Source organism: Cotesia typhae, unplaced genomic scaffold (assembly GCF_013202065.1).
Source record: "Cotesia typhae breed Kobodo isofemale line unplaced genomic scaffold, CoteBio_Ctyphae scaffold_13, whole genome shotgun sequence".
NCBI lineage: Eukaryota > Metazoa > Arthropoda > Insecta > Hymenoptera > Braconidae > Cotesia > Cotesia typhae.
In genome coordinates, this window is record NW_027423774.1 from 14,367,990 (window position 1) to 14,380,555 (window position 12,566).

General features: G+C 37.4%; 1 protein-coding gene across 5 annotated transcripts in view; it reads right to left on the reverse strand.

Annotated features, from left to right (window-relative positions):
- Nucleotides 1-12,566, reverse strand: part of Syn (synapsin) — a 295,521-nt gene that overhangs the window by 212,359 nt on the left and 70,596 nt on the right. For all 5 annotated transcript variants that reach the window (XM_074254998.1, XM_074254996.1, XM_074254995.1 and 2 more), the window contains exons 3-5: nt 11,924-12,251; nt 11,426-11,679; nt 1-136 (exon numbers count right to left, since the gene is read on the reverse strand). In XM_074254998.1, the coding sequence (XP_074111099.1) occupies nt 1-136; nt 11,426-11,679; nt 11,924-12,184 (651 nt within the window). In that variant the 5' untranslated portion in view covers nt 12,185-12,251. The remainder of the gene's footprint in view (nt 137-11,425; nt 11,680-11,923; nt 12,252-12,566) is intronic.

Consider the following 12,566-nt stretch of genomic DNA (forward strand, 5'->3'; position numbering starts at 1 on the left):
TTGAAAATTATAGATCGCTGTTAGATTGTTAACACTTGCGATCCCTCCATACATAAGACCAAGTAAAATATTTCGATGATCTTCATTAGCATCCCGAAGATTTTGGCGAACTAAAGCAAAATCTGGCTTGAAACACCTGAAAACAAGCGAAAAATTAAATTAAATAACTAAATTTTGTAACAGCTAATTTACCACTTAACTACAAATTTGAAAAAGAGGAAAAAGAATTCTTTTAAAGGATACAGGAAAAAAGAGGACCGCTTGACTACGATGATAAATTATCATTGAAGATCGAAAATTTCCGATAAATTAAAAAAAAATGATGCAACTTCAAAAGACCGTTTGCTTTTGGTATACACATACTCAGTATTCCGAAGCTCCGCTTAAAAGGGATTTGATTTGAACTATAATTGGTGCCAGACTCTACTTAATGAGGAGATTTTTATAATGCTATATCTTATTTATTTATTTATATTTTATTCTGTCATTCAATTGTTTATTAATTTCTAATATTCGATTATTTCTTCCTGTTATCGCGAATATCAAAAAGGTAAAAAAACAAATAGAGATCCCTCTGCAACTTTGATCTGATATTAATATAAAATTTTTATCTGTGGAGGCGGTAAGGAAAATTGGAATTACCCCCGCGATGGTATCACTGTGTGTGTGTGTATGTGTGTGTGTGTGTGTGTGTGTGTGTGTGTGTGTGTGTGTGTGTGTGTGTGTGTGTGTGTGTGTGTGTGTGTGTGTGTGTGTGTGTGTGTGTGTGTGTGTGTGTGTTAAAAATTTTCCGATGTTAAAATATTTTTCGATGTTGAAGATATTTTACTTTGTGAATATTTTTATTCTCTAAATGACTACTATTGGACAGTATATTCATGAATTCATAAAACTATTGATTACTGAAATGGTCGGTGTAAAATTGTAGACGAAAGAGAGGGGCAAAACGGGCCCCTTAAAACAATGTTAAAATCCTTAATATTTTTCTCTGGATTTACTTTTTTTTTAGTCCCTTGCCAAGTATTTGACCTTAAATTGTTCTGTTCATTGAAAATAGAAAATTGAAAATTTGGGGAAAAATGAGCCACCTTCAGAAAATTTTAACTATATAAGTATTTCAGCTTGCTTTACGTTCGTTGACTTTTTACTGAGTTGATAGTATTAATGTTTTTGTGTCTATCAAAATTCAAAAATGGAGAGAAGTGGGCTAAAGTGGGCTCCCAAAGAATTCAATATGTTTCTTACTTGTTTTACGTTTTGAATCTTTTTATTAAGTATTCAGTATAAAAGAGAATTGAAAGTCAAAATTTTAACTTTATAAATTCAGAGTTTTTTGTTGAATTAATATTCGACAATTTCAAAAAAATCGAATTTTTGCACTGAAAAATTCAATTTTTCAAATAGATTACACATGTTCATTTAAATGTCTGTACGCATGCTCACGCATCATTTTTGTACTTTTGACCGGACTCTCCTGAGGACATCTATTTCAACCCACTGAATTCGAATTTGAAGTCCATTAGGCCCGGTTACCCTCCAGATTTGAATAAAATGCAAATAACCAAAAAAAAACAAAATTGGAAAACGGTTGACCCTAAAGACCATCCCTGCAACTTCCCGCTAAGTTCAGTTATTACGCGCTTGCAATTTTGCCGCTTTTGCGATGTTTTTGAGCTCTTCGAGTTGAAAAATTTATTGCCATATTTTGAGCTCTCCAAGCTCAAAAATAAGCTGTTTGATACTTTTGAGCTCTTCGAGCCCAAAAGTTTGATGAAATACTTTTTTTTTTCATTTTCAAACTGCAATAACTTATAATTTAGAAACCGATTTTCACGCCGTTTGCATCAATCGATGCAGTTTTTTAAGTACTATAAACAATACGTTGATATAAATTGATCAGATGTAAAATTTTAGAGTTTTTTGTTAAAAAAATTTTTTTTTTCGATTTCTTTCGTTCACGATATCTCACGAACGAATGAACCGATTTTGACGCGGTTGGCGGTGGTTGACGTCGTTTTTAGAGGTTAAGAGCTGATTAGTTTTTGAAATCGATCGGTAAAGCCATTTAAATGTTATTCCAAAAAAACAACTTTTAAAAAAATTTATTTTTGCAGTTTTTTTGAGATTTCTTGGAATCTACCTATCCGAATCGGTTCAAATTTTCACGAAATCTAAAAGGGTCACACACACACACACACACACACACAGCGATACCCTCTCGGGAACCCTCGGAATGACTTCCTAGGACCTTAAAACGTTCTGTTGAAAACTCGATTTTTTCTCACACGCATAAATACATACAGACATACGGATATCATTGCATGAATAGTCAGAACAGTTTCCTGCGATCTTATAACGTTGAGATCTGAAGAGAATTCGATTTTCAAAAAACGGGGTAACACCCATAACCACGATTTTTGAAAATTTTCAATTTTCTTAGCGAGAAGTTAAAAATTTGACTTTGTTCCTTGAACACATTAGAATATATTAATCATTTTTTTAAACATCTTCGAAACCGTTAAATTGCTGAAAAAAAATATTTGTGTTATGTCGGACTCAACGTCCGACATTTTTATTTTATAACAAATAGAATTTAATTATTCATAAATAATTTTATGTTCTTACAACTAATTACATACATTTATTTTATTTTTAAAATTTTGTTATCTTCAAATTTATCAATAGTATTTTCAAAAGAAACTTATTTGAAAAATTTAGTTTTAGTTGGGCCTGACCATACTAAGGGATTTGAGCCTGAACAAATATCCTAATGGAATTTTAAACTTTGTCGAGATCCGAAATAGAAGTTTTCGATAACAAAATAATTGTATATATAAACAATAGTTTAAATAAAATAAAAGTAAATAATGCTAAAAGAAAAAAATAAAAAGGAATGTTATGATAATTCTAGTATCAACAAAAAAAAATATATGTTGATAATTTAAGGAACAAAATTTAATAACTATAATTTAAGTTTAAACAAAAAAAAATAAATAAATGTTTTCTTTTATTTTCGAATAAAATAACGACTTAAATAAAAAGAAAAATTTAGATCTAAGAAACTAATGATAATTTGTAATCTATGCACAAATTAATTTTTATCTAACTAATTTAATATAAAAATTTGGTCACAGTAAATAATTTAATGTAAAATAGTACACATGTATGTCTTTGTCTATACATAAATGCGCTTACGTATACACAAACACATAGATGTATAATAGAGCATAAGAGTAAAGGAGAAGCGATATTGTACTCTGACCCAAGTAGAGGAGACTCATGCAACATTATAGAAAAATCTAAGAGAGAGGGCAAGGGCTCACGGAAATAGAAAAATAATTGGACATTATTTCTCCCATCTAGTAAAAATAAGTAACGCCCTAAAATTCGACACATTTACGATTTTTCAACAAATATCTCTCGTTATCCTGACGTCCTAGTGTTAACATCGAAAAGGTTTTTATAAGTTTCAATGAAACCACGCGTCAGATTAAAAAAAAAACAATTGTTAGTAAAGTAAATTTCAATTATGTAAAGAAACGGTAAGTTTCTTTACATAAGTGTTCATTTAAGTAAGTTCTTAATTGAGATTTTTATGTTTGTTTTAATAATTCAAATCTTTGTATGATAATTTTATAATATATTTATTAAATTGAATTCATTTTCTTATATTATAACTTCAACCCCTTCCCATAAAGCTTCAGATCTTTATCTATTAGCCTAACGGCTAGGATAAAAATAATTAAATTTTAGTTGCGTTTTCGACGTAACATTTGATATATATGAAGTTATTTGTCATTTTATTAGAAGAAAAAATAAATAGATAAATATAAAATAATTTACCTGTCAGAATTTAAATAAATTATTTACGTCATAAAATTTGATACTTCGGTGACTAACCTCTTTAAAAAAAAAAAAAAAATTGAAGAGCGACAATAATACAGCGTTAGAAAACCTGCATTAATTGATAAACACAGTGATAATTGAGATTTTCTTAAAATGATAAAAATTCGAGTCATAATTATTAATTTAAATAAATAAATAAATTAATTTAAATTATATTTACAATTTATAAAATTTATTTAAACAGATAAATTTAATGAAATGAATAAAAGTGTAGGCACTGTGTAACAAGGTACATTGTTATCTTTGATAGCTATAACGAACTGTTGTGAGTTCGATGAATTATTCATCGCCCAGAGCGCGATGGCCTCAGGCATCTTAGGTAGTAGGGAGAGGGACGATGGGCCGGAGCGAGTACAAGTGAGTGGCGACCGGCGACAAGACAGAAGGGGTTGTACCACCGAACGTTCCGGACACAGTTGGAAGTAAAAGGGATACACACACACACACACACACACACACACACACACACACACACACACACACACACCATATCGGGCTTGCTGGGTCCCGCATCGGGCGCCTTCCCAGGTGGCGGATAGGGGAATACTCGTCATACCTGCGCGCCAGATACGTCGGGTACCAAGGAAATAAAATACTCGGGGTGGACCAAAACCTAGCAAAAAGATGATATGAAATGTCAGAAAACATTCAAACATCGTCTACGGTGCAGAGAGGGGATACCTCAGTACCGGCGAGGGAAGGCGTACAAGCGGGCCTGAACTCGTCGTTATCAAGCGACCGTTTGAACAGCAGAGTGGACCCCATGGCTCTGCCGTCTAGCAATGCTAGCAATGCTACAGGGAGTACCGAAACAGCTCAGATGGAAGTAGACGCACAGCAAACACACGTTCCTCCAAGAAGTAGAAGACCTGTTGCTCCCGTCAACACTAACACGTATCGAGGGAGGATCAACTCTCTACCGACTATCACCGGCCAACAATCGCCAATGGAACGGCTCGGCAGCAAGATCGAAGAGTTGACAGAGTTCATAAAGGACAAGAGAAATCTCCATCATGAACTCAGAAAATTAGTAGCGTCCATTGCCACGGCATGTAAGTTGGCCAACAAACCAGCATCGATGTCGGCGACAACCTCGCAAACATCTCCGGAGACGACCACCAAACCACAAGCGTTTTTGGTCACTCCTGAGAAATCACAGCAAGAAAAAGAGAACAAAAAGAAGAGGCCGCTGTCGACACTCAGCCCTTCCTCTGAAATCGACAAACCAACACAGAAAAAGACAGCCCGAGATAATGCCTGGATCAAGGTGACACGGCAAAAGAAAAAGAACGAAAGAGAACAGGAGCCAGGGGCAAAAACTATTGAAGCCCAAAACCAGCCAAGTAAGGATGGCTAAAAAAACCGAGAAGGAAGAGGACGAGAACTAAAGCTGTGCTTGTCCAACCAGTTGAAGGGCGAACATACGCCGATCTCCTCAAGGAAATCAAGGCTAAGATAAGTCCTGTCGAGACGGGCGTAGAAATAAAGTCTATTAAAAAGACGAAACATGGAAACGTGTTCTCCTTGAAATGTCTCGAAAGACCGAGGACAGTAAGGCTTTCACCGATGCAGTAAAATTAGCCACTGAAAACATCGGCACGGTCAAGACGCTAACACCAACAGCAACGATCGAGATCCTCGACCTGGATGAAATCTCTACCGAGAGCGAAGTCCGTGAAGCACTCAAACGTGAATTCACTAACAGCTTGGAGGTCAAACGGGTCAATTTGACAAAGCCCACACCACGAGGAAATCGGGCAGCCTTCTGCGAACTAGACGAGCCCAGTGCGATTAAGGCCCTTGACAAGGCCCGCATACGGATCGGTTTGGTGAACTGTCGTATACGCCCAGTAGTAAAAGTAACACGTTGTTTTAAATGTCTTGGTTATGGACACCACACACGTCAGTGTGCGGGACCAGACAGAAGCAAGTGCTGCTACAAATGTGACGGAGAGAACCACAAGGCCGTAAACTGCACGGAGAAGCTAAAATGCTTCCTTTGTGCTTCGGACAAAGATGCCCAGAATAGTCTATGCCATATTTCTGGCACTGGAGCATGCAAGGCATTCCGCAAAGCACTTGCAGAAGCGAGAGGTCAGAAATGACACGCATACTACAAGGCAACCTGAATAGGTGCGCCTTGGCGCAAAACCTGTTGCGCCAGCGTGTTTTTGAAGATAAAACTGACGTCTGCTTTATCGGCGAGCAATATCTAAACATTGAAGGTAAAACATGTGTTATATCTGGCCAAATTTTCATATATTTCTCCTATCGATGGGAAAATTTTCATAAAATCCCAAGTAAAGCCGATAAGAACTTTATCTTTCTTAATGGGTAAAAAAAAAAACCCCCAGAACCATAAAATATATTAGTAATGTTATTTCAAAAGTACTTGGGTTATTTGCTTAAAAATACCTACACAAATAGCCTAATGCATTTTACTATCTCTAATATTTTTATCACTATAATCCAAAAAGGTTCTTAGATAACATAAAACCTTGGACCCCAAACGATCCATAAACCATTAAAAGTAAATTAGTTTGGGAATAATAGTTTATGATCGTTTGAGGTATCTTTTGAAATCTTTCATAATGTAAAATTCGTTACTTATTTAGTTAACAATAGTTAAAAGAAAATCCAATGTATAAATGTACAGGGCTGCAATACTGTCACGTGTACACCAAATGAGGATAGGATAACAAACTAACAAATTAAATAAAATAACAAATTAATAAATAAATAAAATAACAAATTAATGAATTTATAAACTAAAATACATTCGACATATTAATATTTATTATAATATGTCATTTTCAAACTTGTTAATTATAACAGTTAAAAATTAATAATTAATAACAATTATAAAAACCAATAATATATTTGATAACTGTCGTAATAAATAATAGAACCAATAAGAAAATTTGTTAATAAGTAAACATTATCATAAGTACTAAAACGTTGAAGATTGTTAATAACAATTATCATAGAGATAATTATTTTTAGCTAAATAATTATTTAAACATATAATTATTATTATTAAAAAAATGTTAGTTTGTGTGTGGGTGTGCACACAGACAAGCTAGCATCAGGGCAGTCCTTTACCTGCCCAAAATAATTACGGAGTAGGGATGATACCCTGAAAACTGACCCTGATTGGGAAATGCTGTGCCCCAACCCAAGGCCCAATAGGTGGAGCCTTAATAAGGGAACACTTATATAACTAAGAGTTCGTTACTTTGTCTTCTAGTTCCAATATTAGTGCAGTCCTAGTTCAACTATTTCAACAGTTAGTTAACAGCTACTTGCTTTAAACGGTGGTCCATCAGTACCATTTTCAAGTATTAAATTTTTATAGTTACATTCAAGTATCCGCATACTTAGTTTTCTCCACATACAGTAGGAAAACGTGTAACTGAGAACAACCGTTCACTTTCAATTCGAGTCGATACATTTTTCCCTGATTTCATTTAAGTGTCCGCACAATTTGTTTCTCCGCATATCGTGGAAAACGTGAAACAGCACAAAGATAACGACTTCGGTAGTTTGAGACAAGTGATCATCCCGTATCCTAACAAAACCCACAGCAGTATCCAATCAAGGTCAACTCAATAGGAATCATCGGTTTATTGTAAGTTATAGCAGTTAACAAATTAAGTTATTTTTATATTCAAAATTTCAACTTAGAATTTTGTAAATCAATATTTAAAAATAAATTCAACTTAGAATTTTGTAAATCAATATTTAAAATAATTTCAATTTAGAATTTCGTAAATCAATATTTAAAATAATTTCAACTTAGAATTTTGTAAATCAATATTAAAAATAAATTCAATTTAGAATTTCGTAAATCAATAATTAAAATAATTTCAACTTAGAATGTTGTAAGTCAATATTAAAAATAAATTCAACTTAGAATTTTGTAAATCAATATTTAAAAATAAATTCAATTTAGAATTTTGTAAATCAATATTTAAAATAAATTCAACATCGAATTTTGTAAATCAATATTTAAAAATAAATTCAACTTAGAATTTTGTAAATCAATAGTTAAAATAAATTCAACGCAAAGCAAAACCACCCATCTAAACATTATTACATTCCAAACACAATCTCACGATCCCGGTCTATAGGTCGCAAGACTGGGACCAAAAATATATTTCGCCAGGTCTAATCCTCGACATAACTTATGGTTCACAGACAAAACGGGTACGGCAGCAATTTGGATTGTGAACACAAAGAACGTTACTGTCGACAACAGCAGGTGTTGTCTGGATTCAAACCCCCACAACCTACTTCATGAGCGTCTATCTCTCACCTAACGAAGGGATTAATATGTTCCGACAGAAACTGTCAAATATAGAAGATGCGGCCACTAAGTTCGACGGTAAAGTCATCGTAGCCGGAAACTTTAACGCTAAATCAGCTGAGTGGGGCGCTGCTCTCTCCGATACCAGAGGAAACGAGGTCGCTGACGTCGCGGCTAAACTCGACCTCATAGTGCTGAACACCGGGAGCACAACAACCTTTAAAAGACCAGGGTACCAAGAATCCATTCTCGACATCTCATTGGCGACTCCAAGGACTGCCAACATGATCAAAGACTGGGTAGTATCCGAAGAATACAGTGGCAGTGATCACCAGTTCGTGACATTCAGCGTTGGATTGACATTTGCTCCGGTTTCACAATGTGACGTCTCTAAGCGGAAGTGGAATGCCAAAAGGCTTGATCCAGAGGCATTGAAAGCTTCACTTGCACGAAGTTGGTCTATTCTGCAGAATAACCCGACTCCGGATACGTGCAGCGAGACGGAAAAGGCAGTGCTAAACACGATGAAGGAAATTGCTGCCGCATGTGACGCCTCTATGCCACGGCTGAAAAATCGGAGTTTCCACAGACCGGCGTACTGGTGGTCAGCAGACATAGCAGAACTCCGGAAAAAATGCCACTAACTACGTCGGCTAGCAACGAGAGCTGCGAAACGCTCCCCCAATCAAGATCTACTTCTGAGCGAGTATAAGCAGGCCAAAAAGAACCTCAACCGGGCAATCAAAGCAAGCAAAGCGAAATTGTGGCAAGAGATCTGTAATGACCTTGATGATGACATCTAGGGTAAAGCCTACCAAATTGTCACCAAACGACTTGGAAAGGCTTCACCAGAAGCGCCAAAATCATTTGCTTTAATGAGCAGCATCGTAGCGGAGCTGTTCCCCAAACACCAACCAAGGGAAAAAAGACATGATGTGAAAAACAGTGTAACACTTTTCACAATCGAGGAGATACAGGATGCAGCGAAGACCCTTAAGTCAGGAAAGGCACCCGGCCCTGATGGCATATCAGCATCGGTGATCAAGACTGTAGCCCTGAAATATCCAGACATACTCCTGAACACCTACAACGCATGCTTGGCAACTGGCACGTTTCCCGCGGTCTGGAAGCGGCAGAGATTGGTTCTGCTAGATAAAGGCAAAGGTGGCCCTGTAACACCCTCGTCGTTCAGACCACTCTGCATGTTGGACATTGCTGGGAAATTGTTCGAAAAGCTTATACAGGGAAGATTACGGAACGATATCGATCGTGCTGGAGGTTTTGCCGCAAACCAAAATGGCTTCCGGAAAGGACATTCAACAGTCGGCGCGATCCAGAAAGTCGTAGGGACAGCGAGAGAAGCATGGACTGGTAGCCTTAAAACTCGTAAAGTATGCATTCTCCTCACGCTAGATATCAAAAACGCATTTAACAGCGCAAATTGAGGAGACATTTTAGACGCTCTGGAGCACAAGTTTGACGTGGAGCCAGAAAATCTGGCACTAGTCGACAATTACCTTGATGATAGAAAACTTATAGTTGAAACTACTGAAGGCCCACAAGAATACGCCATAACGGCTGGCGTGCCGCAAGGCTCAATAATGGGGCCTGATCTATGGAACGCAGACTACGACGAGCTTCTTGAAATCCCGTTGCCAGAGCAAGTAGAGCTAACAGGCTTTGCAGACGACGTTGCAGCCACTATAGTGACAGCGTAGAAGAGGCCGAACTGCTAGTTCGGGAAACCATCGACACCATCGAGACTTGGCTCGATAAGCATCACCTGAAACTTGCCAAACAGAAAACCGAGATGGTCGTTTTGACACGTCAAAAATGGTTCCCAAAACCATTCGCTGTGGACTTGGGAGGAATAACACTCACGTTAACAAGGGCCCTGCGCTATCTAGGGGTAATAATAGACGAGAAACTATCTTTCCGTGAACACCTCGACAGTGCATTCAAGAAAGCCAGCAAGACTGTGTCTAGCCTAGCACGAATTATGACCAACACCATGGGACCAAGAACAAAAAAGAGAAGAGTTCTTCTAGAAGCAGTCCACTCGGTACTGCTTTATGGAGCGGAGATATGGGCAGACATATTAAGGGGAAAGATAGCAGCAGTACAGCGGCGAGGCGCTCTCAGGCTTGCCTACCCCTACCGCACAGTTTTAGAAGCGGCTGTATTGGTCATTGCGGGAGCCGCGCCCATCGACCTATTAGCGCTCGAAAGAGCAAAACTCTACGATGCTAAAATCGGCGGCGAAAACATGAAGGAGACAAAAACGAAGATAAAAACGGAAACGCTGCAAGAGTGGCAGGATCGATGGACGTCGGAAGAGACAGGCAGATAGACAGCGCGACTGATCCCAAACATCAACGCCTGGCTCTCTCGGAAACACGGGGACACGGATTTTTTCCTGACCCAACTACTGACAGGACATGGGCAGTACAACGCCTATCTCTTCAAGATGGGTTTACACAACACACCAACATGCAAATACTGCCCGGTTAAAATCGACGACGCCGAACACACATTCTTCGAGTGTGCTCGGTGGAAGGACTACAGAAGAAGCACCGAAGAGATCATTGGCACCAGGCTCTCCCCCTCAAGCCTGGTGACCTATATGATCAAACAAAAGAAAAACTGGTCTGCTGTTGCAGCTTATGCACAGCACCTCCTGAAAGACAAAATCGCAGAAAGAGACCAGTAGCCAGGAGTAGGCGTCGTGAGACGCAGCACGGCTGGATTGAAGTAATGCTAATGTGGTTCCAATCCAGTCCTCCCCGTACCATCTAGGGGAGAGGGGAAGAGGAATGTTTTTTTTAGTGGGTAAAAATCTCCACACTACCGACTATCGATATCTGCCGTAAGATGGGCGACAGAGTTAACGATAGCGGTGTCTTTTGAAGATTTTTTTTCGTACCTCTTTGGAAACACACACACACACACACACACACACACACACACACACACACACACACACACGGACATCATCGCGAAAACATTCAGGGAAGCTTCGTAGGATCTCAAAACCTCAAGATCTGATGAGAACTCGATTTTTGAAAAACGGGGTGAAACCAATAACTTCCCAATTTTTAAAAATTTTCAATTTTCTTAGCGGGAAGTTAAAAAACTTGAGTCTATTGATTTTTTGGAATAGTGAATTTTGATTTGAAACTTTATTAATATTAACATTATTCTAATTTTGCTTACCTTATAACTTTTGAACCATTACGGAAGACAGCCATCGACACCATTGTCCCTAATTCATTAGCTGTTAAAGAAAGCTCTCGAAATTCAGCCTGCTCAATTCGGATTTCATAATCCCCATGGAGCCTGCGTCCTCGAAAATACTTACTCCAATCAGTGTTCTGATCGTCAATAACTAATAGAGTAAAACAGCGATCTTTATTATATGCATGCCCTCGATTTGATCCACTTACGGCTGCCCCGAGAATTGATGCACCCTAGAATTGATTTTCATTTTTTTAATTTCATAATTTAGCATCATTTCATAAATTATCGCATTATTTACCTAATTTAGGTATTATATAAATTATATAAGGCTCGTCTTAACTTTGAACTATACTCATTATCATTTTAATACACATGCTCCATAAAATAGTGTTATGTTTTTTACATTTAAGTTAAAAAATTCGAGGTCACTTTTTCATCCTATTCAAAAAAATTCTAGAATAAAAATATTTATACCTGATCACGAGCTGCTCCAGTAAGACTCTGTACTCTCTGTAAAAGACTTTCACGAGTTTTTGCTGGTGACGACGGTGCGCTAGTAGTTCTTGATCCATGTCTAAGATTAAGGCTAAGATCACTTGTCCCACCAATATTGCCACCAGAAGATGGTGTTGATGAAACTGGTGGTTGGCCAGATGGTGGAGCAGCAATGGATTGAGTTAGCAATGGACGATCCGGAGTGCCTTGGAGAGGAGTTGTTGAGTCTTGGCGTGCCATGGAGGCCACCCTAGAGTCGCTTTCTGGTTCATCATCAAGTTCTGAACTTAAGTCACCCGATGAAAACCTACACTTGCCAAATAAATCGAAATCATAAATGCAAGAGTATACTTTAGCATTAATTCAACCGATTTAATCACTCATACTCTCTCTTTGTTCAGACTGCCCATCTTAACATCTATGAAACTTAATTTTTTACGATAATTGTAAGAAAATTTTTCAAATTTAGTTGAATTTTTTAACTTCCTGCTAAGAAAATTAAAAATTAAAAAAAATTGGGAAGTTATTGGTTTTACCCCATTTTTCGAAAATCGAGTTTTCATCGAAACATCGAGATCCTAGGAAACTTCCCTGACTATTCCTGCGATGGTGTGTGTGTGTG